The sequence below is a fragment of the Xiphias gladius genome, chromosome 15, assembly GCF_016859285.1.
Source record: "Xiphias gladius isolate SHS-SW01 ecotype Sanya breed wild chromosome 15, ASM1685928v1, whole genome shotgun sequence".
In the NCBI taxonomy this organism is placed as follows: domain Eukaryota; kingdom Metazoa; phylum Chordata; class Actinopteri; order Istiophoriformes; family Xiphiidae; genus Xiphias; species Xiphias gladius.
Window position 1 is genome coordinate 17,565,495 of NC_053414.1, and position 13,304 is coordinate 17,578,798.

The 13,304-nt window shown below is 40.6% G+C and overlaps 1 protein-coding gene across 1 annotated transcript; it reads right to left on the minus strand.

Moving 5' to 3' along the window:
* Positions 1–3,461: 3,461 nt before the first annotated feature.
* Positions 3,462–12,968, minus strand: wfs1a (Wolfram syndrome 1a (wolframin)). The gene is made up of 11 exons (XM_040146893.1): positions 12,347–12,968; positions 10,352–10,431; positions 7,689–7,833; positions 7,430–7,603; positions 7,091–7,168; positions 6,872–7,011; positions 6,560–6,691; positions 6,115–6,360; positions 5,406–5,684; positions 4,824–4,987; positions 3,462–4,653 (listed from the first exon to the last, which is right to left on the minus strand). Exons 1-11 carry the CDS (start codon positions 12,966–12,968, stop codon positions 3,462–3,464), a joined length of 3,252 nt encoding a protein of 1,083 aa, XP_040002827.1.
* Between the last annotated feature and the right edge of the window lie 336 nt (positions 12,969–13,304).

Genomic DNA, 13,304 nt, shown 5'->3' on the forward strand with positions numbered 1-13,304 from the left:
CACTCTTTTTACTGTTAGCTGTAAATATTCTGTGTTCTTTTTTTTTTAAGGCGGTACCTGTTTTGGTCACCAGAGAGCTAAAAGGTAAAGGATACATTTTGTCTAGTACACTGCAAACGATCCTGAGATCTCATTTATAGAAAGGTTGTGGAAGCAAACTGCTCCAGGTTAAGACTCAATGTAGGAGCTTTTGCTTGTAGCAGTACATATATAGGTATTGAGGGCTGTAGGGAGGGAGCGAGTTGTGCACTTCCAACATTTACTGTTTTGTTGTGTATATTAAGCCTGTGATGGGTTTTGATTGCTGTATCAAGGTCTCTTTTTCCTTTTCCTTGTCTAGATACTTAGAGTACATGGAAAATTAGTGCAAACCAGGGAGACAGTGTGTTAGCATTGAGCCCTCACAGATATATGCTCAAATTTAGGCTGACAGGTGATTAAATCTAAAATAGATGAAAGTTTAATTGCTGTTAAGTGTTGTGCTAATTTAAAATGAGCAAAATGTTCATTTTATAATGCATAAGTACATTTTGGCGAGGGATCTTACAATCAAGAAAAACGTTTGAATCTAAGCACATTATTCATGAATGAGGCCGCTGATTCAGCTAATCATAGTTTTGATGACTAAGGTCGTGTCCTGTGTGTTTGAAGGTCAGAGGTTATCATCATTGCAATAGTTCATTGTGTACGTTGCTGAAATATCTTTAACATTGAAACAATAATGTCATGTGAATTTATCATATCACAGGTTCATAGTGTCTTTACACCATATACCTCACAGTGCCACATGCTACTCTGGGGTGCGACCCTGAAAGCCCAGGATGTACAGCAGTAAGGTGATGTCTGTGTTGGAATGAACTATGTGACCTGGTCAAGATTTGATTGTTTACAGTGAAGTGCTTTGTTTTCAAGTGACCTTGGCCCTGATGGGATTGTTGTAAGTGGTCCAGATCTGTTCTGTAGCAGGTGGAGTAAAAGAATTAGTGCAGAGGTGGAAAGTGTCCTGTCCCTTTGCACTTTTTCCAAATCTGACTACTACTCTGTCTGATAGATAAACAACAGTCCACTGTGTTAACCTTAGACCCCAAGAAAAGAAGAAAATTGTTACCAAATCTGTTCCCCTTGTCTGCTTTCTCCTCACATTTCACCTGTTTTGGTTTCAAAAACCACTGCTCATAGATGTTTATGTTGCAGTCTGTGGGCTAGGGAGTTCTCTTCTAGGCACCCCTACTATGTGTTGGCCTTCACTGTCCCTTAGTGTTGTTGAATGCAGACACAATGTTGCACTGATTGGTTTAACAATGAGTACAACACAGCAAAATCCATGATGACGACAACCCACAAGCAAATGGTTTACATAGTGACAGGCCACCTAAAGCATTTTATAATGTAAGTTCCAGGACTCAGTCCTCCAATGGTGAGCTGTAGCTTAGAACAAGTCATTTGTAATCACATCAGAACCACCACCACATACAACCAGTGACAGGATTTGTGTTCAGGAGCACAGCAGCAGCAGCATGTTGCCATTACTCAATGCTACTAGTGTGTATATCTATCATACTTTAAAGAAGAATCTAACAATACAAAAAACATAACTCAAATGTGGTGAATGAAAGGAATGTGCATTAATAAAATAAGAGAAAATCTGACAAAAAATGTGTTGGATCCTTTTATGTCTGTCTATATTTAATGGGACACCATTTTTTCTCATCACTAAAATACCTTCAGACTATGAATCTGAATAAAACCATCCACCAGGCATTATGTTTCAAAGTCAAGCACTTTAATTAATAGTAATTGCACACCCCCATACACTCAATCAGTAGATAAAAAGGCACTCAAATTCACAGTATACAGGCTCAACCTCAATGACTGTCCTTCACAGGAGCAGTTACAACTTTACAGTGTTCACATTTTTGGGTTTTCATGCACCGCAAGCGTTACATGTTGATCATCTTAACAGTACCTCTAATACAGCTCAGCAAAATGTTGCTGTCCTGTGAAAACCATGAATCTTAAAGGAAAACAGCCCCATTTTCAACTTTGTTACAATGCATTTTTCAGATATTAAATAAATAGATTTTAGTAACTGCTTTTTAATTTGTTTATCTTGCTTAAGATGTGTGAGAATTGTCACTGGTGAGCGACAAAAAGCAAAGTTAAAAGCTGTGAAATGTGTTTTCTCATTATTAATGTGACTAAATGATCATCGAATCAGGACACATCAGGCACCCTGTACTGTGAAAGCAAAAATTCTAATTTTAAATATTCCCATTACTGGCACTGTACTTCCTCGGAATGAGTATTGTCAAATGTTTTGTTGGCATATCTACTGTAAGAGATGTCATCAAAAATAAAACCTAGTAATGTGAGTCCCCCCTCCCGGTTAGTTAAAATAAACTGCTGCATGGTAAAGAGTAAGACCCATCATTGGCCTTGACATCTTTGAGGTGGCAATTTGGTGTATGAGTGTGTAATAGCCATGAAAATGAGACTACAGCTGCATACATTGAAAGGTTTGTGGGCTTAGCATAAACAGCATCACTGCAAACATAAAAAAAACTGGATCAGTGTTGTAGGTTGGGATTCCAAATTCTATTTTATGTGCACTGTAGCTCAAGGCACAGGAAAATCGGATCAAAAAATAAAAATAACAAATAAGACCAGAAGGTTTTAAGACCATAAAGCAAGAAAATCGTGGCTAACAGGGAAGAGAAATATATATTCTGCACTCAACCAATATTATTGAACATCTATAAATAAATAGGTAAATGTACATTTAAAATTGTTCTAATGTATACACACACAAATGTAAACACATACTGTGCATGCAAACATGTTCACTAAATATGTAAGATATTCCTTAATACAAAAGCAGCAGCAACATTGCTCCCTAAAAGGTCAATTTCACTCTATTTAAAAATGGCACCATCTTATTTTTAAGAAAAATGTACAGTATCTCTAGGTATTCAGAAGTGGTCAGCACCCAACATTAGCTTCCTTGCATATAATCCATATAAACACCATCAAAGAACAGGCCTTTGTCCAGTTCGTTATAACAGACCCAGAAAATGAAAAATTAGCTTTGAAAGCTTGACTCTGGATGCAAATTGAAAAATATTTTCTTGTGTTTGACTGGCATTTGAATTTTTAAACTGAATGTTGGCATCTGACCATTCTCGAACTGCTTTAGAGGTACATGAGCTGAAATAATAAAATCTTTGTAAACTCATGCACTAACAGGAAGTATTATCAAAAATATTAAACCATTTCCAATAAGTTTTCCCCTTGTTGAAATGTCAGTACATAAACACGAGCTGTAGATCCATGTTAGATCAATTTGTAAACAATAGTATAAGTTACATTAGTAACATGATAGTCATGTCACAAGAAAAAGACTTCCTGAAGAGGTTCAAGTGAGTAATTATTACTTCAGCTTCACTCTGTTGCTTTCTTTCTTCTCAGGCAGTGATTTTTGCAGACAGGAACGGAGAAAAGAAAAAATCAAATGCAAACTTCAGGGCTTTCATTGTTGTGCGTCTCCAGTCTCTTTCTATCTTCACCTGCCTAGCTCCAGTCAACATTGAAGAAACACAGTCCAGACAGTTGATAGCCTTCAACTCGAATTTCGAAGCTTTGGCTCCAAGTCGGCCTTCCAGCTTGGTGCTGAACTCCACCATATTACCAGGGTTCAGATTAAGAAGAACCTGTCTGAACTCATGGCTGGCCATTAGGATCATATCCCTGGCTGGGTCGTCTGCCTCCGCACTTCCACCCTGGATCATCCCTACTGTCACCTCGAATCGGTAGCTGTCAAAACGCTTGACATGGCAGGTGTGTTTAGCCAGAGCCTTAATCTGACACAACTCTTCCTCTTCTTGCACTCGGAGCAGTTGGGGCAGTGAAACGGTAGCCGATGCAGAACTGGCTGCCAAATCTGCAACTGTTAGGTTTGTGACCGTAGAATTCTTTGGCTCACATTTGGGATATGTCTCTCCATACAGGCAGCGCAGCCAGTCTCCCATGAACACCGGCAACATGTTAATGACCGACTGTGCCCCATTCTCCGTCTCAGCGACACGGACATGCTTGAAACGCCCAGCCCAAGTGACTCTGTGTCCATGAAGGTGGCTACAGAAGATCTGTGTCTGGGCCATGCCTTTGGTTTCCCAGGCAGGGGGTCCACACACCTGGCTGTACTGGTTCCAAGTCAGTGTGGAGTTATACACCTTCTGCCCCTCTGCATGGTACACATAGATAGAGAAGAACAAGATCACCATTGAGATACAGAGTAAGATGAGTTTGACAGGGCCGTGTTGGGTCAGTGAGCGGAAAACATCCAGAATAGACATGCTGAACCGGGTCCAGAGCCGCAGGGTGACAGGGATCGCACATACTACCAGGGTCACAACCATCTTTGTCAGTTCCAGCTCGAGGAACCACTTGAAGATTTGGATGAAGAGCATGGTGGCTAGGCCAAATGCCAGAAAAGGCAGTGCAAACAGGAAGAGAAAGTAGGCCACACAGGTCCGGATTAGACCCACAGCTGAGGAATTCTGGAGGAGCACTACGGAGAACTCGCACCACATAAAGCACACAAGGTATGGAACCAGGAAGCAGTAAGTCCCCCGGAAACCACGCGTCCTTGCCATGCTGAGGTTGAAAATAGACAGAAAGAAGAGGAAAGAAAATAAATAATTTGGAGGGCATAAATTTACCAATTTACAAATATGCCGGGATGGATTTTAAAGCCCACTGACAAAACCCGGTGTGTGAGCTGGTATTCAACAAACACATCCTGCAGACCGAATGTTGCCTCTCACCTGAAGAATAGGTAAAACAGGTAAACATACAGCAGGCAAGGGAGACTGAGCTTCAGTGCCACTGACTCCCCCAGTGGCAGTGTGGCAAAGGTGTGCCCCAGAAAACGAAGCACCTTCATGTTCTCTGGCAGGAACTGGGTCAGGCAACACAGAGATGATGCTACCTGGATCGAAAAACATAAACAAAATTTTTTCTTTGTGGGAACTCTTTTATTCCAAATTCAAGTCTGTCAGATTAAAAACCATTTGAAGGATTGCATTTCCGCATGTTTTAGCCCATCAAATAAAGATCAAGTATATGTTAATTTCTTGGCGGACATTTTAGAAAGCCACTGGCTTCTGGACTACTTTCTATCCTCCACAGTTACTGATGTCATTTCTTTTCAGTATGCTATGAAAATATTTTGCAGATACTTACTGCCAAGTTATTTAATCCTCTTGAGGTAATGCTGTTGCATGAATGGATCACTTAATGTGTTCAAGATAACATCTTGGATGTTGGAGTTTTCACACAGGAATATGTAATATTTTTGATGCATTAACAATTTATTCACATGATGCCAGTGTTGTGTGCCCCCTGACCTCTATGACCATTGCTCGGCATGCATAGATCGCAGCAGTGGGGCTGAGGCTCCTGTAGCTGACAGCAGTAAAGAAGATGGCTACAGTAGAGAGCTCAGAACAGGGGATCCAGCCTTTGTCAGCTACAGGGAAGGAAAAAATGACAAAGAAGACGGAGAGGATAAAATACAGGTACGGCTCTAGGTTGTTCCAGCCAAAGTTGGTCTCTGCCTGCTCCACATCCAGCCCAGGTTCAAAACATGTCAGCAAAGATGTCAGGGCGCTGAAGTTCTCCCAAGCCTGGAAAAAATTGAATGAAAATAAAACTGTAACTCTTCGACTACAGTATGTGCATCATTTTGACATCCATAAATACATTTCACCATCACTGCAGACGTTGAGACATTCACATCCACTGTCCTCTCCACTGCATTTCATGTTATCCCACCAGGTCAGATTTCACGTAAAATGTATGTGCTTTATTGTAAAAAGGCTTCATGAAAATGTGAGTTTCCCACTGGCAGAAATGGAAAGACAAACGGAAAACGTCCGACATGTTCATCCACTTCAGTAAAGTGAAAACTAAATCTTAAACCAAATGCACATACATCACCATCTTGAAAAAAAAGAGAAACATGTAGCAACTTGGTTTTTGCATTGAAAAGCAATGGAGCTCAAAAGAAATTTGGTTTTAAATTCTGTGAAAAACAAAATTGTCCATTACACTCACCTTGCTGCTCTGAAAAACACGCAGTGTGCAGATGATCATGGAGATGAAGGAGAGGTAGAACACAAGCAGAGGGATGACAAATGCAAACAAGTCAACTGTCAGGTTGCTGATGATGAAGAAGAAAATTAGTGCATTGACATGATGCGTGGGAATGATTGTGCTCAGCCACTGGACACCGGCCCGTGATGCCCAGTCGACCAGGTGCTCCTTCATCTCCACAACTGAACGCAGCGGGTACTCAAGCATCTGAAGCGAAGAGAGACAGATATGAAGAGAGGTTGGAAAAATTCACGTGCAAAAACCCGGAAAGAGAATTAAGACTTGAATGGTTTAACAAGAGGAAAAACATCCTCAAGAATAGATATTCCACAGATATTTAATGAGGGATAATTTGAGGAATATAGATAAACAGAATGAATTGTAGTACTAGATATGATTAAGATACCATTAAGCGTGATTTCATGTCCATGGCTTTTTTTATGGCCACAGTCTGCTTAGTGTCCAACATCATCCCACTTCGGCCAAAACTCCAAGAGCTTTTGTAGGTCTTCTTGCATCCTGATTCGACCAACTCCGTCTTGTGCTTCACACACACACACACACACACACACACACACACACACACACACACACACACACACACACACACACACACACACACACACACACACAATAGTCTGAGGAGCTTCAGTTAAATATAAAATTATATTTGTGTCCTCATGATGACTCTTTCTATTTCACAAATTTGGTCTTTTACCTTGCAACCACTGTTGTGAGGTATAGAGCTTTCAGTCTTGGCTGTGACCTGGCTGTCATTCCTGGGTGCAGAGGGGACAATACCTTGTGCATACTTTTTTGTCATCTCAACAAAGTCATCCAGGTCCACCAATTGTTTGGCTGAGAGGACAGAAAGCATGGGGTTATACAACAGTATACACTATAGTCTCTTTCTCTCTGTGTCTGTCTGGATACTTACACTCATTGCCGACCATGCTTTCTAACACTTTCTGGGTCTGGCCTGAGGTTGGGCTAGGAATCCTGCTTGCAGTGCCACCTATTGGTGAGGAATGACCACAGCAACAGTGAATTACAAACACTGCACTGCATGCCTGCATGTAATGAGATATTCTTCACCATGACAGCTGCAAACACTGAAATCACAAAGGGGAATATTGGACATATTTAACACTGAAAGCTATCATACGACAACATGCTACAGCATTCTGCGCAGTCTGTAGAACACCAGGTAGGATTGTTGTCACAATGCAGATATGGTATTGATGGTTGTGTGTGTGTGTGTGTGTGTGTGTTCTACCTTGCACTGCATGGACCTGGCTGGCATTTTCCAGCATCTCAGCCACAGCCACCTTCTTTTTCCTCTCTGGGTTAAGCTTAAAGTACATCATCATGGCTGCTTTGCGTACTGCCAGCTCAAACTTACTCTCTGTTGACAACCTGCGCACATCAGTCTCATTCTCTGGAGTAATTCCTAGCAGAGGATGACAGACAGGAAAAGTTCAGGAATAACAAACACAAAACACAAACATAGATATGTATGTGCACGTACTTTATACCTTTTTTCTGGATCCAACAGCGCCGCAGTTCTGTTGCTGCACGTTTTCTTCCCTGTTTAGCTGCTTCAATCAGCCAATTAACAGCGAGACGATTGTAAAGCTCTGCGTCCTCCTCTTTAGCAAGAGTCAAGTAGTGCTGACCCAGCTAAAACACATAGGAGAGGTAGAAGAGAGCAGCTTAATTCAGCTTTTACGACCTTAGCCTAACTATTCATTCTTAAAACTGTCAGTACAATGTGACATACAGTTCACCTTATAGTGGGGCTCAGGCTCCAAAAAAAGAAATGTATGGGAATATAACATAGACTAGCTTGTGAAATATAGTGATATTTATGGATTCCACAGATGACAGATGACCACAGAGCCAATAAATCTTGGTCCCTGTGGCCATCCGTGGCTCTGTCATAGTTAACTACAGAATTTTCCAGGGGTAGCAGAGGCCCCAGTGGCATATCAAGTGACTGTTTTCTAATCTTAACTGTCATCTCATAACTTCCTTCTCTCACAGTTATCATCAAATGCATCTGTTTGTATGAAGATGAAATGTGTTTGCGTTTGAAGCAGCTCTGCATTAGTACATACGTGTTGGTGTCAATGTTACATACAATAAACATAGAGTCTCATAAACCTGTTTTATTAGCTTGAATTATAAATTGACAGTTTTGTCAAAGCATCTAAATACTAATGATAATAATGCAAATGAAAAACAACAATGACAATGAATTGTGTCAAAGCCGTAGGCGTAGAGCATGTCTATTATGATGTATAGCTTGTCTATTATTATATACGAGATATATAATAATAGACACAGGAGTGTCTGAACCATTCCTCAGTGTATATATATCCAGCCACTGTATTGATGTGGTCACGTGTTTTGACATGTTCAGTTACACACACCCCTTGTGGATATTTAGTTGCATGGTATGGCATGTCCAAATACATGGCATATAGCAAGAGGAAGTGAAGTCACATAACTGCCCACTTAAGAATTCACCCTTTCAGAGCTGGTGGGTCTTAAATGTAAAGTCTGGTCTCATCTTCCACCCCTATCCCCCTTTTGTCTGTTATGGACCAACTCCTGAAGTTGGCTGAGGGTCATAAAATCTTCGACAAATTTCAATCCAGCTTTCAAATCCGGCTTTCATCACAAGCATAGTACTGAGACCCTGTTACTAAGAGTGACCATCGACATTCTTATGCATGCAGACAAAGACGAATATTCGATTGTTAATCGATCATGCCATTTTACTTGATAGCTTGCATTACTGTGTAGTCTTTTCTGGTACAGCTTTAAACTGGTTTTATTCATATATGACTTATAGATATTTTTATAAATGTTTCAACAATCGTGTACTCCTCAGCTCCCTTGCTGTGTGGAGTCCCTCAGGGGTCAGTCCTTGGACCAAAACTCTTCTCATTGTACATGCTTCTTCTGACATATCACTGCCATATCACTGTTATGCAGATGATACATAGATCTATTTCTCTGCTAAACCCAATAATCTTGGGTTTAATCTAAAGATTGGATGTCTCTTAATTTCCTCCAACTGAACCCTGATAAAGCGGAAATTCTTTTAATGGGACCTGATAACCTTGCCACTGCAGTTGATCAGTTTATTGGTCCATTTCATTCAAATATTTAATCTACTGCTAAAAATCTTGGTATCATCTTTAATCAGTATATGACTTTTGACCATCATGTTACTAAGCTCGCCCAGTCCTGTTTTCTTCATCTAAGGAATATCACAAAAATCTGATGCATCTTATCCTCTACTGATCTCGATATATTAATTCACGTTTTCATTTTCCCCCATCTCGATTCATGTAAATCCTTCTAGACGTGCCTCAGTCAAGCTGCTCTAAATTGTTTACAGTTGGTTCAAAGTGAAGCTGCCAGGCTACTACCTAGAGCTGTCGTGCCCACATTACCCCAGTTCTTGCATCCCTCCATTGGCTTCATATAAAATTTAAAATAAACTACAAGTTCTTGTTGATTACATATAAGGCACTGCATGACCTTGCCCCAGTTAAATCTAATCTACAATCTCAGCCTTTTATCCATACCCTGCTCCAACTGCAAAACAAAAGGCGATGGTGCCTTTGTTTTGCCCATTCTATCAGATTTGCTGAATCTTTGGACTGTTTTAAGCAACGTCTAAATACCCATCTTTATAGGCAAGTCTTTTTATACCCCTCTATCCCTGTGTTATGTTTTGGTTTGTTTTAGGTTGGTATGTCTCTCACTGTGCTGTGTTTTATATTTTAATTTATTACTTTGTTTGTTTATTCATTTATATTTTTCGTGTCTGTGTGTGAAGCACTGAACTGTGTGTTTTAAAAAGTACTATATATGTAAATAAAGCTTTACTTACTTACTTACTTTTCTTATGCCAGCACATTTGTATGTGTTGGTAGAGAGAGAATGTGAATATTTCAGTAATATTTGTACAGATTCAGTGCATGCTGCAATAAGCTGTAATAGTGTTCTCAATGATTCGTATGTGTGATAGTATCTTGTGCATCATATTCAAAGTCTGGTATCAGCTTCCAAGTGGCCCAAAATAGACACTTGCTCTCAACCAGACTGAGTCAACCAGCAGGACTGACAACAATGTCAAATGCCAGTCTGTACGTGCGGGTGAGTGAAATGTGCCTTCACTCACCCGGGTCTGAGCTCCAGCATCACCCGCATTAGCCTTCTCCTCCATCTGCTCCACGGACAAATCTTCCTCTGGTTCTTCATCTGGTGGAGAGTAAAGGAGAGGAGATGCCATAAATGTAAAAATGTAAGTCTCAATCAAATCAATCAAAAACGACTCTCACTACATAAAACCCTTGCGGCCAAACTTAGGCATATAACTTCATTGAAGGAGCAATATGACTCAGTAATGATTTCTGTACATACTGTGTTCACAGCCAGCAGTCAACAAATCCTCCCTGTCATATATCTTGTAACATGAGCATAACAAGAAGTCAGAGGTGTTTTCTGCTCAATGTGCGACTGTGTGCATTTTAAACGTCTGCATTTTTCTGTCTATGCAGATATCTTGTGACAAGACTCCACATCTCCGTCAACTGCACACCCAGCTTGTATATTACACAAATACTTGTCGATTACATAAAGTTTCGTAAAAGTTACTATCTCCCCAGTATCCTTTAAGCAAAAGGGTTCAGCTTCTTTGCCTGTAGCCCTATTTCAAACGCCATAGTTCTTCATCCACAGCAAAATCTCTTATCAGTGTAACAAGTATGGTTTAACTAACGGTAGCTCTGAAATATAATAAAAGATGCTAATTTAAACTTTGTGATAATATTATCAGTTTCTCTACAGAAGCTGTAGAAAATACACCTGGGAATATTTCAGTAACTGTAAAATGCAAATAACTGGTTAATTTGTTGTTGACAAAAAAAGTCTACGGCCATGCTAGAAGCTCTGTACTTAGGCACAGTGGTGCTTTGAGCTAAATGCTAACATCACCATCCTAACGTGCTGACAAAGACAATACTAAAAAACTATTTAGTAGGTATAATTTACAACGTTCGCCATCTTCGTCTGGCTTGTTAGTATGCTAACATTTGCTAATTAGCACTAAACACAAGGTACACCTGAGGCTGATGGGAGTGTCATTTGTTTTGTAAGTAGTGAGTCAAACAAACCAAAAAGTATAGGACAAATATAAACTTTGACCTGATGAAAGCACTAATTGAAAGGTTGAGTCACCAAGAGGATCCCGAAAGTCTTAACAATTCAACCTGTGGTGAGCGTGAATTTGCATACCACATTTCATGGCAATCAATCCAATTGTTGTTGAGATATTTCACTGAAAATCAGACATGTAAACCTCAGGGTGGCGGTAGAGGAAATGTCAAGTGATCTCAAAAGTTATAATGATTCATTGACTGGGCACCATGAATGTCTGTACCAGATTTAAAAGCAATCCATCCAATAGTTGTTGAGACATTTCATCCAAAGGCAAAAATGTCAACCTGCTGATGGTGCTAGAGGAAATGACAGGGGTCCCCCAAAGCGTTGGTAGGATTCATCCTCTGGGAACCATGACTAAATTTCCTCCATCACATAGTTGTTGGGACATTTCATTGTGGACATAAGTGATAGACTGACCGACCATCACACGGTCGTTGCTATTCACATGCATGTATTTATGGATAAAATTGTACACCAAGCTATGTGTTGAATGCATGGTAATAGAGAAGGCAGGTAACTGCAAAACTATATGTCTGCATGTTCACTACTCCGCACCTGCCAGTCACAGTAAAGTGGACAAGGTGATGTATGCAGAGGATCTGCTTCTCTTTAACTTTGATTTTTTTTTTTTTTTTTTTTTAGTATTGTTATTAATGTTTGTATAGTGGCTTTTATGTGGAAATGCAGCCCATAATACTTTACAACATTGGATTAAAACAAGGAAACAATGTTCTCTAAAGTAATTCTCCATTCTGGCGGGGAGAGATTTTTATCCTAGGGTTAGAGGGCTGCAGGGTTGCTCTGCTACACATGGAATGACATTCCAAAGTATAGCACAAGGCTTATCACCTCAGCACAGCAATGAGTCTGTGGTCTGCGACTTATGTTCGCAGTGCCATTAAAACTCACAATGTGTGATTTAATCCCAGACTCAAAATGAGGGCATTCTTACCATCTTCTTCATCATCGGCATCCCTTTCCTCTGCTTTTCTAATTCTTTCCTGTATTATCACCCGCTTGGCCACTGAAGCAAAGGTGTGTTTCACGGGGGCGGTGGAAGAAGATGCAGGAGCCGTGGTTGAAGCAGTGGTGGGGGAAGAGGGAGGGGAATCTGTCAGAGTGTTACAGGCCATGCTGGTTGAAGTAGCAGAGACAGAGGTGAGCTGGGGAATGGGTGAAATTTTGGAGATTTGAGGGGTAGAGCGGTTAGGAGAGGTAAAAAGTGGTGTTTTGTTTGGAGCAGGAGAGGAGGGTTTAGTGGAAACAGTTTTACAGGTGGGTTTAGAGGACACATCAGCAAATAAGGGCTTTGACCCATCTAAAGAGGGAAGGGAGTCCACTGGTATAGACATGGTTTGTGCTGATTGTGGAGAGGAATCGGAGGATTTTCTAGGTTCTGTCAGTGTTCCTGTGGAGGATGAAGATTTGGCGGGTTGAGAGGGTGCAGCGGAGAGGTTACTGGAGACGGGCGAAGGAGGAATCTGTATGGGGGAGGGAAGAGAGAGTCCATCCTGGGCAGGGCATGACTCCTGGGTGCTGACAGGAGTGGGTGTTGATGGGAAATCCTTCTCCATCTCTCCTGGGAGAAAAAAGAAAAAAGGGGAGAGTAAATATATCACGACAACCATGTGTATACTGCAGTAAACTAATCGAGGTAATTTGTAATAGTGAATCATAAATGAAGACAAAGCTGGGCGGTGAACTCTGTGAACTCCCTGTCAGAGAACTTGGAAGAACCTTTCCTCGGGATATTTTAAAACTAAAATACAACAACTTCCCTTTGAAAGAAGACAGAGTTTTGACAGGGATGCAAACAAAAGTGACAGATGTTCCACTCAATGTGAGTCAACTTTGGGAGAGAAGAAATATGATGGTATTTAATGGAATTTCCGTTATAATAACGTGCAATT